This window comes from Pocillopora verrucosa, chromosome 14 (genome assembly GCF_036669915.1).
Source record: "Pocillopora verrucosa isolate sample1 chromosome 14, ASM3666991v2, whole genome shotgun sequence".
NCBI lineage: Eukaryota > Metazoa > Cnidaria > Anthozoa > Scleractinia > Pocilloporidae > Pocillopora > Pocillopora verrucosa.
This window is the reverse complement of record NC_089325.1, coordinates 17,041,320-17,057,896: the sequence shown is the minus strand read 5'-3', so window position 1 is coordinate 17,057,896 and position 16,577 is coordinate 17,041,320. Positions and strand designations below refer to the sequence as shown.

Genomic DNA, 16,577 nt, shown 5'->3' with positions numbered 1-16,577 from the left:
TACATTGTTCTCTGTAATGTGGACTCGACCCGTCACCAGTCGCCTGTCAATGAAATATTTATTGAAGCAATCAAAATGGCGATCACAGAAATAGGGAAAGTGTTCGTGTTTAAAATGGCAATAACACTTTGTAATCTCATTCTAATACATTGCAGAATTTTAGAAGTCAATCTCGGAGGCACTTGGATTATTTCAAATGCAAATAACAGCATTTCTGTGCCCGGAACTGTTCCTGGAAATGTTCACACAGCTTTGTACAGGAATGGAAATATTTCCGATCCGTACTTCCGGTTTAATGATTTCAAGTATCGCTGGATAGCGTATGACAATTGGGTGTACACAAGGACCTTGGAAGGTTTGAATAATATTCTTTTCTCTCATTATATTTGATTGAATGGTACTTGTCGTAGTTAATGTTGTTAACATGGCATAACCGAGAGAACTGATCTGTCAAATTTAAGCACCAGGCCTGACCTACAGGCAGCCCAAGCTCCTGCTGTGAGATGATCATCTTGCGTTATACAAGTTATGGCGAAAATATAATAGTTTGTTTGGGAATATTTACAACCGCTGCTAGGAAAAAAAAATAGTCAAATTCTCAATAAAAATACCTCACCTTACTTTTACAGTGCATTACTTGTTTTGTGACAGCTTTCTTTGTTGCAACAAGGCCATTTTGGCGAGTTACCCATTTCTAGGTTTAGCTCTCTTATGTAGTAACCTAGAAATGGATAACTCGCTGAAATGCCTTTTTTTTTCAACGTAGTGGGTGGTCAGTGGTCTTTTTGTCCTTGAAAACATAAGTTTACTCCATGCATGTGGACCAAAGTTTTTAGATTCAAATTAAAACTTAGTTAAATGGTTCTTGTTCCTTAGACAGGAGAGATTTTTGAAAATTCTTAAAAGTATATTTTCAATTAAAAGGGGTGCTTAGTGGATTTGGGAGACTATGACATGTACTATTATAAAGGACTCGATTATACTAAAATTCCCTAGTAAAACAAATTGATGGTATCTTTGAGGTATTTTAACCCTTATTGTGATATGTTCTTATCTCTTTGTTTCTTGATATCCTCATCCTCCTACTCCCAGTTTCTGAAGATGTCATATCAAAAGGAAACATTTTGTTGGTTTTTGAGGGCCTGGATACAGTTGCTACAGTTCTGGTGAATAATGTTGAAGTTGGCCACTCAACAAACATGTTTCACAGATACATCTTTAGTGTTAAGGGGGTGCTAAAAACTGGAATGAACAAGATTGAGGTGCGCTTCACTTCTGCAGTGCTCTATGCCAAGAGCAGGCTAAAAAGTTTCCATATCGTGTACCCCCTGAATGTCCAGTCCCAGTTCAGCGTGGTGAGTGCCATGGAAATTTCATCAGAAAAGAACAATGTTCATTTAGTTGGGTAAGCCATTGTTACAAGTATTTATCAGTGGATGTCGTTGCTACCATAAAAAAAGCCAATATATAGTTGTTATTAATGTAATTATTTGAATAATAATAATTTATTTAGGACTGAGTCAGTGCTATTGCTTGAGTGACTGCAAGAATCTTTGTGTTCTCCAAAGTTTGGGTGTGCTTCTGATATCTCATTGAATGCATGCTGGCACAGGAACCAGCCTTTGGGAGTTTCAATCTTATAGCCATGTTCTTAAAGCCTGGGAAACCTGAATCACTGTTTTGAATTTGGCACACATTAATGATTATCATAATGACAAAATATATCAGAAAGTTTTGAATTGTACATTTGAATTGCTATTGGCCATAGGTGGATCTGTGTTGGACTTGACTTGGATACTTGATAAACTCCTGCTGTCCTGCATGTGTTGTTGAAATTAATCATTATTGGCTCACTCTCCTTTTAGGACTGGGGACCAGCCTTTGTTCCTCAAGGGATTTGGTAATTATTTTCTTCTACTTTAAGTTAAGAGATGTAAATAATATACTAAGTTTTTCTTCGCAAAGCAGGAGGGGATTGCCCTATATCAATAATGGGAATGATAATCCTCATTTTAGAGGTTAGAATTACCAATTTTGATGATATTGAGAAGTTACAGAGAAAAAAAAACTTAACAATCAGATTAAAAAGTCAACTCTAGACCCTTAAGAGCCTTTTAAAGATTGATTTTCTTTTTCAGAGTTTTTCTCTGGTACCCCTTCTCCTGATCAAATTCTGTTACTAGGCTATGAATGAGCCAACAAACAAACTAGATTTGTTGTTGTTTTCTGTCAAATTTGATTGAAAAATTGGTAGGAATGAAAAAAAACATGGATTGAATAATACCCGAGTAAGATCAAACATAAGTTTAAATCTTTAGATATGATATCCATACTATTACAGCTATAATTATAGGTAAGGATTTAGAGTATTTTCAGTTTTCAATGTAGGAGAGTTTACATGGATAAATGTTTTGATGAAGCAACTGATGTAAAGCAACTTTCCTAAGACTCCAATCATGATTTCTTTTCAAAAGATTTTTTTCCCAAAATTTGAGTTATCAAACTCGGGGTACGGCTTACCTGCAAGTGGGGCTTGTCTGTTGGTGTTCTTACAGTAATAATTGTTTTCTATCTCCAGTTTTTCATGTATTCTATTGATGATACTGTACCTGACCTGGAAAATGCAGCAAGAGCCACACCCATACTAACTACTTTTTTGGGTTACTTCAGACATTTCGACTCTCACTCTCATCTTCTTTTCTATCTACAGGCGAAATGTTTCTCTGCAAGCCTACAACTCAGCTGTTATAAGGGACATCACAGTAACACCTACAAAAGGTTACTGTGACCAGAATTTAAATATATTTATATAAGTAGTAATCCTTCAAACAATTTGAATCATATGGCAAATGCAACAAGTTGATTAAAAATATATTTTTCCTCACTTTCTGATGTGCTCTCTTTCAGGTTCAGCTAACATCACATGGCAGTTATCTGTGGCACTTTTTGTAGATTCAGCTGAAGATGGTGTGACAGGTACAATAGTGGCTCAGTCTTCCTCAGCTGTCACGCTCTCAGAAGCTTGTCATCAAACTGTCACAAGGTATCCAAAAAATTTCTTTCCCAGAGATGTTGTTTACAGAAAAGATAACATTAGGCCATGGTGGGCCTCAAGGATATGGAAAACCAAATCTGTACACAGTTAAGGTACTTCTTTATATCAATTAGTATTTAAATGAGATATGTGTGCTTAGGGGAGGGGAAGGGGTAGATATGCAGTTGCTTAGATTCTGTCATTAAACCTAAGTCTTTGAAATTCATTACCAGGCAGCTTAATGTCAGAAATGATCATTAACTCTGAACAGGTTGTGTTTTTGAGCTCATCTCGTGATGAACAGTCAAGCATCAAATCGTAACATCGGTATCAGGACAGTGAAACTTAGACAGGAACGAATTGAGTGTGCTCCAGGTTAGTAATTCAAATGGAAAATGAACCAGGTAATTATGACAATTATAAATTTGTTTTTGCATTACAAGACCATACATTACATGATCTTTGTTATAGTCAGTTATTACTAATCCTTAAATTTTAAGCAAGTCACCATAAAACTTACACTTTTTGTAGCTGGTTATGTTTTATGGTTACCTTTTAAATCTACAATTATTGCCATAGTTCTCAGCATTGCTTAGTATATTGTGATTTCAACATTTCAGTCCCCAATTTTTGAGTGGGATAACATATCTGATCACATATTTACTGGTAGGAAAAAGCATTATTTCAAGAATTACACTTCAATCACACTTTGCTAGTTGGGATTTCTTGTTTATCATGTTGTTATTTTTGCATAAGAGGTTTCAATGGATTCACTGGCAGAAGTGCTCTGTCTGTTTCAGGACGGGGATTTCACTTTGAGATCAACGATTTGCCAATATTTCTGAAGGGAGCTAACTGGATTCCTGCAGGTATGCGCCTAAAATATCAAATGTAAGAATAACATCTCAGTTAATCTTGAAAGGAGTAAAGATTAACATAACACCTCCCAACTTGTGTCTTGTAGTGATTCCTATGCCTGTGAAATGAAACCTCTCATCTCAAGCCAATTTTCACCTGTCAACCAATTTCTCCCATTGAGCAAAAATTATAAGCTATTGCAGTTTTACATCACAAATTTTTAAACATATGGAGCACATATTGGCAGGTTAAAAAATAAAAGCTAACCATGTTTAAGCATGAGTGGGACTGAGTGAGTAAAACTCTGCCATTTGTTGACCTGCCAGATTATGTAGGGATGTGATACTATATTCAGAAATGGCTGGAGTGGTGAAAAGCAAACTTTTAATCCATTAGATATTACTTAACTTAGTTAAGGTAATCACATGATTTGAGTACAATTTGGTGTTAATAAGCACAAGTAATATCTCAAAGACGACAAAATAGCATGAGCCCATAGGGCTAGTGTGATTTTGTAGTCTAGTGCTTATTACACTGCACTGAGAACTCATGTTGGTACTTGTTAATAATATACATGAAAAAACATCATAAATTCAAGACAGACATAAATTTTGGCAGTGTGTGGGCTATTTGTAATTAGCACTTGTGTTACAACTTTGCACTTGTGTGACATGATAATGCCACTTGTTTTCAGCCAATCAGATGCACTTAATTTTTTCATGTACCTTACTAGCCTCAAAAAGCCAAGAATTAACAATTGCTTCCACTCTTTTTATGATAATGCTGGCAAATGGAAAGTATATATTGCTCATACCTTTAAACCCTCGGTGTGACCAGAATGTAATTTCTCCTCGCATTAATTCTTCTCAATCATTCATAAAGATGAAGAGAATAAAGGAAATGATCACTGAACTTGAGAAGCTTTGATTATTAAAAAATTCTCTCTGTAGTACCAGAGGAAATTGGAGAAGACTATGGAGAATTTGGATGCTGATGTTATAGTGTAAAGGGTCACTCTTTTAAAACTTTTTACGTCAAGCAGAGCCAGTATTATGTCAATACAAAGGGAATAACAGAATGAAGTATCGGTGAGAATGGATGTAGCTTGCTTTCTGGAATCCAGTTTTCTGGCGATTCTGTAAAATTCTCAATACTGAAAAAATTGTTTTCTATAAAAATAGACGATGCAAAACCAACCTTACTTCACTTTCCTCCCAGATGCCTTTGAGGACCGTGTGACGCGTTCAGACCTTTGGAATCTTCTCAAGTCAGCAGCTGATGCAAACATGAATGTGGTGAGAAACTGGGGAGGAGGAATCTATCAACATGATGAATTTACGACATAGCGGACGAGTTAGGGTATGGAAGTGGTAATTAAAAGTAAACGGGTAATCAACGAGATAGAGCGCTTTTCGTAAGAGTATCGCAAAACCAAAACTAAAGTGATACCAGAGGCCAATTAGAAGAAATGAAAATACCCTCAAGAGCCAATGAGAACTCAGAGCTAAAGCAACCAAACTGCCTCAAACGCGGGAAAATGCGGGCGACCAAGTCGTGATTAGCTTTGAATCTGATTGGTTTAGAGAGTGGCGCGAGTAATCTGGACCAATCACAGAGCGAAGTAAAGAAAGAAAGAAATCCCGGATTACTTTCAACACTTAATTGCTCATTTCTCATTACTCAAAATTTCATTTTGTCCTGCTTTTTAATCAACTGGAATTATTAAATGACGTCAAAGCTGTTTATCGCGTTGCTGCGGCACAAGGGCATTCTTTTAAAACTAAAAAATTCCGTGCAGCAATTAAATGGATCAACAAAATTTAAAAGAAACAATTTTCAATAGAGCGTCAAAAATGACTGGCTTTGCTTTACTCTCGGGTCTAGCCAACTCATCTCAACCAACCACATGCAACCTAAAATTAATCACGGCTTAGACCCTCGTGTCTTCCCACGCTCGAACCTGGCAACGTGTGCTTATTTACAGCTGTCGATTGCGTCTTCTATTTCCCTTCATGCTCTTATCTGTAGTGATTTCTTTGGGTTTGGTTGTACAACGCTCAAGCAACAGAGTTGATTTATCGAGCGCTAAGCTCTTAGAGGCTTGCAATTAGCGCCCTATAAATTATAAATATTATGGGTACATTAGAGACTGTCATTATTGGTCTTCTTCTTCTTAGAGACTACACAGCCGGTTTTCACACATCACCTCTCATTTACTCGGCAGACTATGATCCGAAAAATACATATTTTTTCTTTACTGTTTAGGTTACTTGTTTGGGAAGAATTCATGTTTGCCTGTGCCATGTACCCGGTTGATGTAGAATTCTTGAACTCAGTCAAGGAAGAAGTACAATATCAGGTAATTTCTCCAGCATAGGCTTAATAAAGTTTCTTTCAATCTCGCAGAATTTAAGTTGTAAGCCATAGGTTGAAGATAATTCCTGAGGGTTTTCAAGAAGAGTAGAGTAGGAAAGAGAGGCTTATTGTAGGGAATAGGGAGACGTAGATAGATAGGTGTAGAGAATTTGGCATGGGGAGGTTATAGATAGGGAGAAGTGGGGTTTAAGTTAGGGAGGGAGAAATTTGGTCCGGGAAGGGGAGGTATCACCATGCAAAGGAAATTGTTTAAAATGAGCGGAAAAGAAGCAAAACCTGTTGCTGATGCATTTTTTTTACGTCTGTTGATGCTGTTTACGCAATGCCTTCTCGCCCAATTTCTAGAATTTAAAACATGTACATGGACTGAAAGGATAAATTGTCGGCAAAACAGATCTTAAGAAATTCATATAACATCATTCAGAAACTTTGTGTGGACAGGTACGTCGGCTTCATAATCATCCGTCCATCATATAGCGGAGTGGTAGCAATGAAAATGAAGAAGCTCTGGCGACCAACTGGTAAGCTCTATCTTGGTCCTGATTGGGTAATTGATTTTAATTTATTCACTTTGATGATTGATTTGGTTTGTTTTGTGTCAATCTAAGAAATCGGTTTGAAAACGTCGCATCAGGAATTTGACATATCGGATATAAATTAAAAATCCCAAGCCACTGTGAAATGGATCGCGGTTTTCCGCGTTATATGTCGACCACGAATATTTCTTTTGCATTCTCATTGCTCATTGTGTTCTCCTGGTTCCCTGTGAATGGTCGTCGAAACTGTTTTTCCAAAAGGCTTGAACGAGCTTTACGCTGACCACGTGTATTGCTCTGCATCCTCATTGGTCTTTGTATTGTCAAGGTTTGCTGTGATTAGTCGATAACACCTTTTTCCGACAGGCTTTCCCGCGCTTTACGCCGGTGACGTGTATTTGCCATGCATTTTTATTGGATGTCGTGTGTTTTAGTTCACTGTGATTGGTCAATGACATTGTTTGCCTGTTGTCTTTTGGGGAAGTGTGAAGAAAAATCTTTCGCACATCAACAAAAAAATGCCGGTTTCTTTAACCAATGAATAATCTTGAACTCTTGCAGTTCCTTCCTTTCTTCTGAGAGTAATATTAGAGATTTTTATGAATCTTTTTCCTTGAGGATATGGTTGTTCTCTTTAAATGTAATAAAAAGGCCATAAGGCTGTGAACCCTTTTACTCCCAAGTTCTCATTAGTAATTCTCCTTACTGTCTGCCATAAAATACTTAGATTTCAATTTGGAGAATTTGGTATCGGATCAACTTATATTCCCCTAATTGAGTTTCTTCTTTATTCTCCTCATTTGTCTGCTTGATTCTGTCTGGATATTGTAAGGAGAAATTCTGTCTTGGTCACCCATGGGAGTTCAAGGGTGAAATGCAAACCTCAGTTACCTTGATAGTCGAACTGTTGTGTTGTGTCAGGTATAACACCAGTTCTTCGTTCGCAAGATACTACAAGGATTATAAGAAGGTAAGTGCTTTCTTTCTGTTGGTAGAGTGAAAAGTACCTCACAGAGGTTTCGTAGAAAAGTTATCTGTATCTTCAATATCTTATGCATGAATGACGCTCATATTGTAACTTTTGAGTACCTATCTTATAAGCCTTAGAGGAACTCACTTTCCACCTCTCTAATGGGATGGGAGTGAAGAGAGAATGGACTCACCAGGGGTGAGACGGGTGGGGCGGTGGAGAAGGGCGTTGAGGTGACCTTGGGGCATTTGACGTTAATAGATGCCTAATGTCGCTCCACTCTCAGATACAAATTTCCTACTCATGAAGCTTTATTTAGTCAACCACCAAACAGGAAATTTGTTTCAAACCCATAAATTATTGCTTAATAATTTGCAAAACACAGCTTGCTTGCTGGTTTTTTCTTATTCTTACTTTGAAAAGAACGCATAACAATGGAAAAAAACTAGAGAAGACCGGCCAAATTTTTCCCCTGGCATCGACCTTTTGCTAGTAAGAAAGGCGATGAAAACGAATCCGAACATTAGTGATCTTCAGATTATCCAAGTTGTTGCCGCCATGCTATGAAATTCGTTTTACCGTTAGCTGTGTTTATGCCCTTGGGGGGTTAAGTGAACAATCAAGAATCCAAAGTTGCTGTTACACTGCTAGGCGTATTTCGCATGATCAAACTTCCCACGTGCATCCAGAGCCCTATGTGCACGTGCTAATAACAACCCTTTTCTCAAATAATAAATTCCGTGTCTTTTTTTTTTTTTTGTGCATGCAAGGAATCAGTATCACCTACTCCAATTGAGGGAGGGGTATGTGCGACTTGGAAAAGCCGTCAGACTGAGCTAAGATACTTTCTTAATAGTTGTATATAGATACTATCATGAAGACGCTCGAAAATGAAGACAAGAGCCGACCATTTATCTCATCGTCTCCTTCGAATGGAGTAGATACTGAGAAAGAAGGATGGGTGGCAAAAAATCCAAATAGCTCCTATTGGGAAGATGGTAACTATTTTTTACTTATGACGTACTAGTCGAGGTATGTTTTGGAATAACGGTTGTCTTATGGGCGAGACCTGATGTTTTGCACTATTTGTGTAATTTATTTATAAGTTTCTGGCTCGTGTTAGATGGGTGATCTTCAACAACACATTACAATGAACTTTTCACAAACACCCTTTTGAAGTACGCATTTTAAATTTGAAAGTGACATTGTTCACCTTTTTAAGAACAACGTTTTCAACTGTTATGTGTGGGGCTCAAAGGCCAATCGCGATTAGTGTCGCGAACTATTTCCCAGCCTCACGCGATTTTATTTAAAACTAATCGACTAGTCATTTAGACCTCTGATTGTACAAAGGCTCATGTTGCTGTGATGCAATAGTCTTACCTTCTTACCAACGACTAATCGTAGTCACCATTTTATTTCAGCGCACTTCTACAACTATGCGATGGACTGTTGGAATGTCAGCGAATACCCCAAGCCTCGTTTTGCGTCGAGTATGGTTTCCAGTCCTACCCGTCTTTTGAGACCCTAGCGCAGGTGTCAGTAGAAAAGACTGGACCTACAATAGCGCATTCATGGATCACAGGCAACATCATGCAGACGGTTTGTATCACTAAGTGACGAGACTTCCCCTGAATCTCACTGTTACTCACACAATAAACCAAAAAGTGAGATTGTTTTCTTTTGTTTTTTGATAGGGTTATTGAGAAAATTCTCTGGCTTGTTGGCTTAATTTCATCGTACGTGTTCGAGTAGAATGTTTACTATAATTGTTTTAAGTTTTTCTGAAGCTTTACTAGCAATTAGTGAATGTGTGTACGACATGAGTGCACTATCGTCACTGGTCATCGTCATCGTCATCATCATCATCATCATCATAATGTATTATTATTAGTGGTATTATTAATATTATTTTCATTGTTATGTTCAGGTAATCAGCAGATGTTAAGCCAAGCTAAGAAGCATTATAAACTTCCCAACTCAAAGGAGCCTTTGAAAAAATTTATGGACACTCTCTTTATTATCCAGTAAAATAATTACTTTTCATGCCATCGGACAAATATTGTATTACGTAATTTTCATCAAATAGCTATCACTGGCGCACGCGCCTTGGGGTGGGGTTAGTCTCAGGGATCAAGAAGCCCATAATTATGAAAATACTTATCTCGGTGTCAGTCCCCCATTAAATGGCTGAGATAATGTATTCTACCTCGGGATCGGTTGCTAGGGTAACTCTCCTCTTCCCCCGTCGCCAGCATTTGGTCGGTTTCTTTGATAATTCGCCGGTTCCCACACTTCTGATTGCTAGAGAGGTAGAGTGAAAGCGGAAGTCTCTCTCGGGAACACAACACTATGACCCAGCTAGAACCCGGACCCAAACCTCCTAGTCCAGCGTTCACGCACAGCGCCATGACTGCTAATCCACCGCTTCACCAATACAGTTGTCAGTTAACTTCCTCAAGTCTTCCAGGACAACATTATGTAACGAGCGCCATGAGACAGGTGGAAACGGAAAAAAGACCTACATGATATGTTACCCTCACCTGACCCTTTATGATAAATGGTACACGTTTCAGTTATGCCTTTTTCTTTCTAGGTAACTCAAGCACAGTGCATGAAGACAGAGACTGAACATTACAGACGTTTACAGAGTGAATTAATAAAGGTGGGTTTGAATCGCAGTTACGCTATTTGACGAAACTTGGATAACAGGCCCTTTGATTTTCTCGTCAGGGTGAAGGAGGAACAATGGGCACAGTATATTGGCAGTAAGTGACTGCTTTATTGAATAACTTTTTAAATTGAAAGGTTGAAAGAAAAGAATGTAAGAGACAATGATTGTAATTCGACTATTTTTTCAAAGAATATCAACAACGTTAAAATTTGACACGATGAGAATACTCATTGTGCAGAATGGCCATACCTTTGAGATCTCTGACACGTCACAAATAGAACTTCGATTGTTGTTTAATTTAAGTCAATGATGCTAAAAAGGAAGGAAAGGCCTTGTTTTTTTTTAATTTAACGGGAATTTACATAGAGACGTCCTTTACGTTCGCCAGACCCAACACCAACCGTAAACCCTGTTTGTGTTTTAGCAGTTCATAGATTAAGTGTAAAATTATGTTACAGTTTTATTTTCTTCTTCTGGGAAGATTTTTAACGTTACATGAGTTGCACGTGATGAATTTGCAATGTCTCGCACTACCTGTAAAAGACATAATTACAGGTTAATTGTTTTATGCAGTCATATAAATTACAAGCTCTTCTTTAAGTTACATATTTTTTACCGGTAGAACCTAGGGGTTGGAAGGGGTTTGGTGATAGGATGTGAAACAGCTTATTCGGAGGGAGGGGAGGGGCAGTTTGTATTGCCCTTGGTGCAAATGTGTTAAACATTAATGAGGGGCCCCTTAGTCTGTACATTATCCCTTGTAGTAAGGAAACATCTGAAGTCGGATGGTAAAGAGACTTAACCAGCAACTCACTTTTACTTTGTTTTGACCGTTTCAGGTTGAACAGTATTTGGCAGGCTCCCACTTGGTCTTCTTTAGAATATGGAGGACGTTGGAAGGTACAAGTTTGCTCTGTTTTCTTTAAACTACAGCTCAAACTTGTGGTATTCACAAAATCAATTATCATGATATCAATCCTTAACCCTTTGTACTGTGACGATGGTATTCTTATTCTACACACAGATCTCTCTACAATATATATATGTTATTTGCCGGCTGGGAGGTCCGTATGGTGAAAAACTGTGACCGAGGTCTTGAAAATACAGCTCGAGGCCGTAGGCCGAGGGCAGCATTTTCAAGACCTCGGTCACAGTTTTTCACCATACGGACCGACCCTTAGCCGATAACATATTTATTGTTTTTAAACTTGACGAAATTCTTTCCGAAAGAACCCGAATGATTTAGGGCTGTAAATACGGCAAGATCTTCCATAAACTGAACAATTTTTGAGTGAGTAAATGGTAGTTAAAATAGAGGTGATGCAAATTTAAGAGAGATGCCTCAGCGAAACATTTACATTTCCGTAACGATAAAGGTGATTTAAAAGGCTTCCAAACAAACTTTGAAACATTATTTTTACAAGTATCTGTCACAATCTGACACCTGTCAATTAGAGAGCGCGCAAGAAAAAAAAAAGCGTAGGAACATTTGAAAAACATCAGAACTAGTTTGGCAAGGACTGTCACGACAATGTTTTCTTCAAAATCAGTCAATGATCTAACGGAAAGTATTATGCACTCTCATCGACCATTCATTCATGTACGAAGATTTACCTCTGTTCATTAAATAAACGGCGAGGAAAGTAATTGTGAGTAAATTCAATTTTTTTACTTTGAAGTTGTGAGAGTTTGCTCGTTTGTTTGCTGCAATGGCGTGTGTGACTCTGGTCTTTCCTTCACAAAAACTAAATTCAAACCCTGTTTGTGTTTTAGCAGTTCATAGATTAAGTGTAAAATTATGTTAAAATTAATTGCAGACGGTTTTTAGGCCGCTTGTCAGCCAACGTAATGACACTTTTGTTTATTCAAATTCATTCTGAAACCAATATTTTTCTGTTAACCAAAGTGATTTGATAGAGAGAAAAGAGAGGATTCATAAGTTATTTATCGGCTTGAGGTAGTGACCGACTTGTTTGCTTAAAAATACTGCCCAGCCAGCAAAACGAGGTATATTTATGAAAAAATGACAACGAAAGTTGGGATGTACTCGGCGATTCACGAAAGCGTTACCGTGGCCCGTGGGCAGAGATAGGAAAATACTGACCGGGTAAAGAACCAATCAGATTGCAGGATTCGTTACCGTGCCCTCTAAAAAAACAATTGCAATTAATTTTAATCGTTCACAAAAAGTACCCAGAAAGTTGGAACGTGAGGTATTTGGTTACAGTTAAACTGAACAATGGAACTTTCATTCATTTAATATCTGAATTTTCTCGAGCAATTTGTTCATAGTGAAAGAGCGAGCGAAGTTTTAATTTAAGTTCTACAACAAATATACGCTCCTGGTGAGTCTTTCCAATTCCGTTCAATTTGGACATTTGTACCTTAAATTGCACAACAGAAATTGAAGGAATTTTTTGAGAAAAGGCCGCATTACATTCCCTTGTGTCTCGTTGGAGTGTGCCGTTCGAATTTAGTTTTTGTGAAGGAAAGATCAGAGGTAAACACGTCATTACAGCAAACAAACGAGCAAACTCTCACAACTTCAAAATAAAAAAATTGAATTTACTCACAATTACTTTCCTCGCCGTTTGCTTAATGAACAGAGGTCGGTCGTATGGTCGTAAGTTCAAATTTTTTCGGCTTGATGGGTTACTACTACCATTTTGTATAATATGGGGCTACGCTCTGCGAGCTCCGCTATTACCTGTAGTTAATTGTGATCATTTCCTTTTCATCACCTTTAAATTTGATTCAAAGGTGATACTATGAGAAGCCAGTCACTCTCAGTGTAAAGGTTAAAAGCTTATTATTATTTTTTTTGGTTGACAGATGCTACATTACTTTGTGAAGGATTTTTTTGCGCCTGTAATCGCGTCACCATACCAGGAGGGCGGCAAGTTTAGGCTCTGGGTAGTATCAGATCTTGTTAAGGTAAAAATGCGTAAATATTTTATTATTGCAGCATTATAAAATGTGTGTTAAAAGAAAAACCATGTGTACGTCCTCAGTCAATCCCCGAAGAAAATTCCGCCAATCGTCATGTACTCTGATTAGGACACTGCAACCTCAATAATGGGATCGCAAGTGGGCTTTCAAAATCTTGTTTGCATCCTTTTGAATGACCGTCCTAACTTTTTGACAGTATTTGCTCGGCACCAAAAAACCGAGTCGATGTGCATGCGCGTTGGGTTGCAGGTCATGTGATTTGGATCGGGTCGCTCAAGCTTTTCTATACCTCACAGTGACTTGCTTGGTGTCTTTTTATTGTTGTTGAATTGTGAAGTTTTAAGTCTATGCCTTCTGTGGTTTCAGCCAATCTCGCGGGGTGCTGTGTCTCTCAAGGCGTGGTCATGGTCTTCCTTCACACCACTGTACAGCAAAAAAGTCTCATTTAACATTAAACGACAAACTTCGGTAAGCACGGCTTGTTGTGTCTATTCCACATGTGGATCAACCAAAGGAGATACCGTAGTCTGACTTACGTATCCTTGCTTGTAATTAATAGAAACAGGTTTACGAAGATGAAGTAGAAACACTCTTACAGTCAAGCAAATGTAAAAGTGCTCGGCATTGTGTCTTTACTGTGAAACCTGTAGACGCGAGCACAGGCCAGGACCTGGGACCGACGAACGTGTTTTATCCGACGAGTTTGTCAGAAGTAGAGGGTATTAGTGATCCAAAGTTGAAGGTGAATAATAGTTAGTATTAAAATTTAATAATTGCAAATAATCATTTATTGATTACTGATAAATAATTCGTTACTGATAAACAATTACCTACAGCAGTGTTCTTTTGTCTATAGTGCTCTGTATAACCTTGTAAAGTTGATGGAAAAATTAATGAAAGAAAGGGCGCAGCCCTTAAAAGGGTATCGAATTTTTATTCTTATTATATTTTGTTTCCTTCTTTCTGTTTTCTCTTTTTTTTGGCAGATTGTAAAAGTTGCTCGCATGCCACAAAAAGGAGAGTTTAGCGTTTATATTGAGGCCCAGTCTCCCGCTTGTTATGTGTGGCTTGTAGCCAAAGATGTCCGTGGCCGCTTTTCAGATAACGGTTTTCTCCTGATCGAACCTTCGAAGACGGTATGAACAAGTTAATTACTTGCAAATGAATCAGCTAGCATACTTACATATCTAGTGCGTTTTGCTTCTTGGCGTAAATTTTGTTTAAGATTTTTGCGTTTAGCACTACGGTAAGCTAATGACGTGTGTTAGCTTGTGAAGAAGAAAGCCGTTGATAATTTAGAACAAAGAGTGAAAAAAAACAACAAACTGACTATTTTGGTGGTATAAATCTGACAATGGCTACATTCTTTTCAACTTCAGGTGATATTCTACAGTTGGCAAGACACCACTGAAGATGAATTAGAGAAGAATCTTTACATTAAGTCTCTTTATGATTTATATGCCTAGTTAATTTAGTTATTCAATAATGACATCCCTGGGATAGATTTTGTTAATTATAAGAGATATAGTAAGAAGATGAATTCTCGACTTGTCGTCCTTTGCGACAATTAAATTTTGTAATTTTCAATTCAAGCGAAAAGTTGTCCATTCAATCAGGTATTGGTAGTCGAAGGAAACAGCAGGATGAAAATAGACTTGAAAAAAAAAATGGCGAACAAACTACATCTGCTATGCTCCACCCCTCAGTGTCCTTCTCTGTGATACTCTCTTTCTACCTTAGCAGGTTCTTGAATAATCATTGCTTGGTAATCACTAGTCATTATTACCCTTTAACCCCTAAGAGTGACTGGCATCTAATTTCTCCTGACCAATTCACCCCTGAATCAAACATTAAGGTTAGGAGAATATAGGAGCTGATCCCCGACTAAAGAAGCTCTTTATTGTTAGACAAATTCTCAAGGTTGGCATCTTAGGAAATGTTTAGAGAACAGTATGGAGAATACGCCTACCGATGTTAGAGTGTTAAGGGGTAAGGTGTTAGCCGTTCACAGTACTTGGGCGAGGAGGTGGCACATACTTCAGACAGTTGTGTGCATCTATGTTGCTTAGCAATCCTAAAACTTGGTCATACGAGTTTTTAGTACTGATTGAAACTTTTGGTAGGCATAACATTATGTAGTAGGAAATCGTTATGTTACATGTAACTGTTATTTGTTTTTAAACATATTTTTCACTTCTCGATTTCATACGTAAAACATATCTATGAAATTGTGAGCCATTCCTCTCAGGGAATATTTTTTGCCAAAATGCATGCGTAATTATTTCTAAATTCGTTTTCACTGTTTGTTGATAAGCATTCTTCGAAAAAAGAAGCTTATATATTGTATAGTTAAAGGCGTTTTATTGGCATTAAATTAAATGTTTAATACTAACAAGGGGAATTTGCCCTTTTGGTACTTGTACTTATTATTCTTCGAATATTTTGCGACGTGCGGGGAAAAATGTCAACGATCAGCTTACCGTTTACTGCGTGGGACGCGCGACATTATGACAAGCTACTACTGTAACAACCGTAAAACGCTCTCTTGTCTTGAAGTGAATTTTAAAGGAAGACTTGGCGTAGTGAAAGTGAGGTTTAGTAACAATTGGAGAATATCACTGGGTATATCCTTGGAAATTCTCCAGTTTTAGCTGGTCACATGATGCGTCATATTCGGTCACATGATGCGTTTGGACCAAGATTATGGCATCAACAATCATTTCTTCAGAAAAAACAAGCCCCGGTAACTGACCAAAATATTGAGAATGCTTAGGTCGACAAAAATGTGCTTACGTCCACCGTAACCCGTGGATTCGTTGAACACAAATACCCACTAGGCAAAGAGTCTGATACCCTGGGAACGAAAGTTGCCGCGTAAGTGCTTACGGGATCGTTTCGCGGACGCGGGTCAAACAAACATGATGGAATATGGAGCGGAATGTAGAATAACGATTGGTGGTAACAGCAATGCAAGGGTTTTTTTATTTGATTTAGCCACCTTTAGCAAATGTCATTAACGAAAATCCATAAAACTTAATCAATAATTAATAGGAATTTCTTACGCAAAGGAAATAATTTAATCTGTGCGAAGTCGATTGATCGGCGTCGACGAACCTCTCTTCTTGTGATAAGGTAACAACAGGTCATTCTTCCCAAATTTTCCTTTTATGCGCAATGATA

The 16,577-nt window shown here is 37.8% G+C and overlaps 1 protein-coding gene across 1 annotated transcript; it reads left to right on the top strand.

The window, feature by feature from the left end:
• The first annotated feature begins 69 nt into the window (after positions 1–69).
• LOC131772551 (beta-mannosidase) lies at positions 70–15,792 on the top strand. Its single transcript, XM_059088489.2, is given in 28 exon segments — positions 70–355; positions 1,093–1,293; positions 1,296–1,405; positions 1,866–1,900; positions 2,711–2,778; positions 2,908–2,987; positions 2,989–3,147; positions 3,306–3,347; positions 3,349–3,409; positions 3,835–3,903; positions 5,111–5,224; positions 5,227–5,251; positions 6,158–6,251; positions 6,710–6,789; positions 7,726–7,774; positions 8,631–8,772; positions 9,199–9,261; positions 9,264–9,320; positions 9,323–9,376; positions 9,705–9,802; positions 10,371–10,439; positions 10,508–10,542; positions 11,288–11,348; positions 13,281–13,382; positions 13,764–13,865; positions 13,957–14,139; positions 14,384–14,533; positions 14,777–15,792. Coding segments are annotated over 28 exon segments (2,670 nt in total). The 5' UTR covers positions 70–75; the 3' UTR covers positions 14,864–15,792.
• The last annotated feature ends 785 nt before the right edge of the window (positions 15,793–16,577 follow it).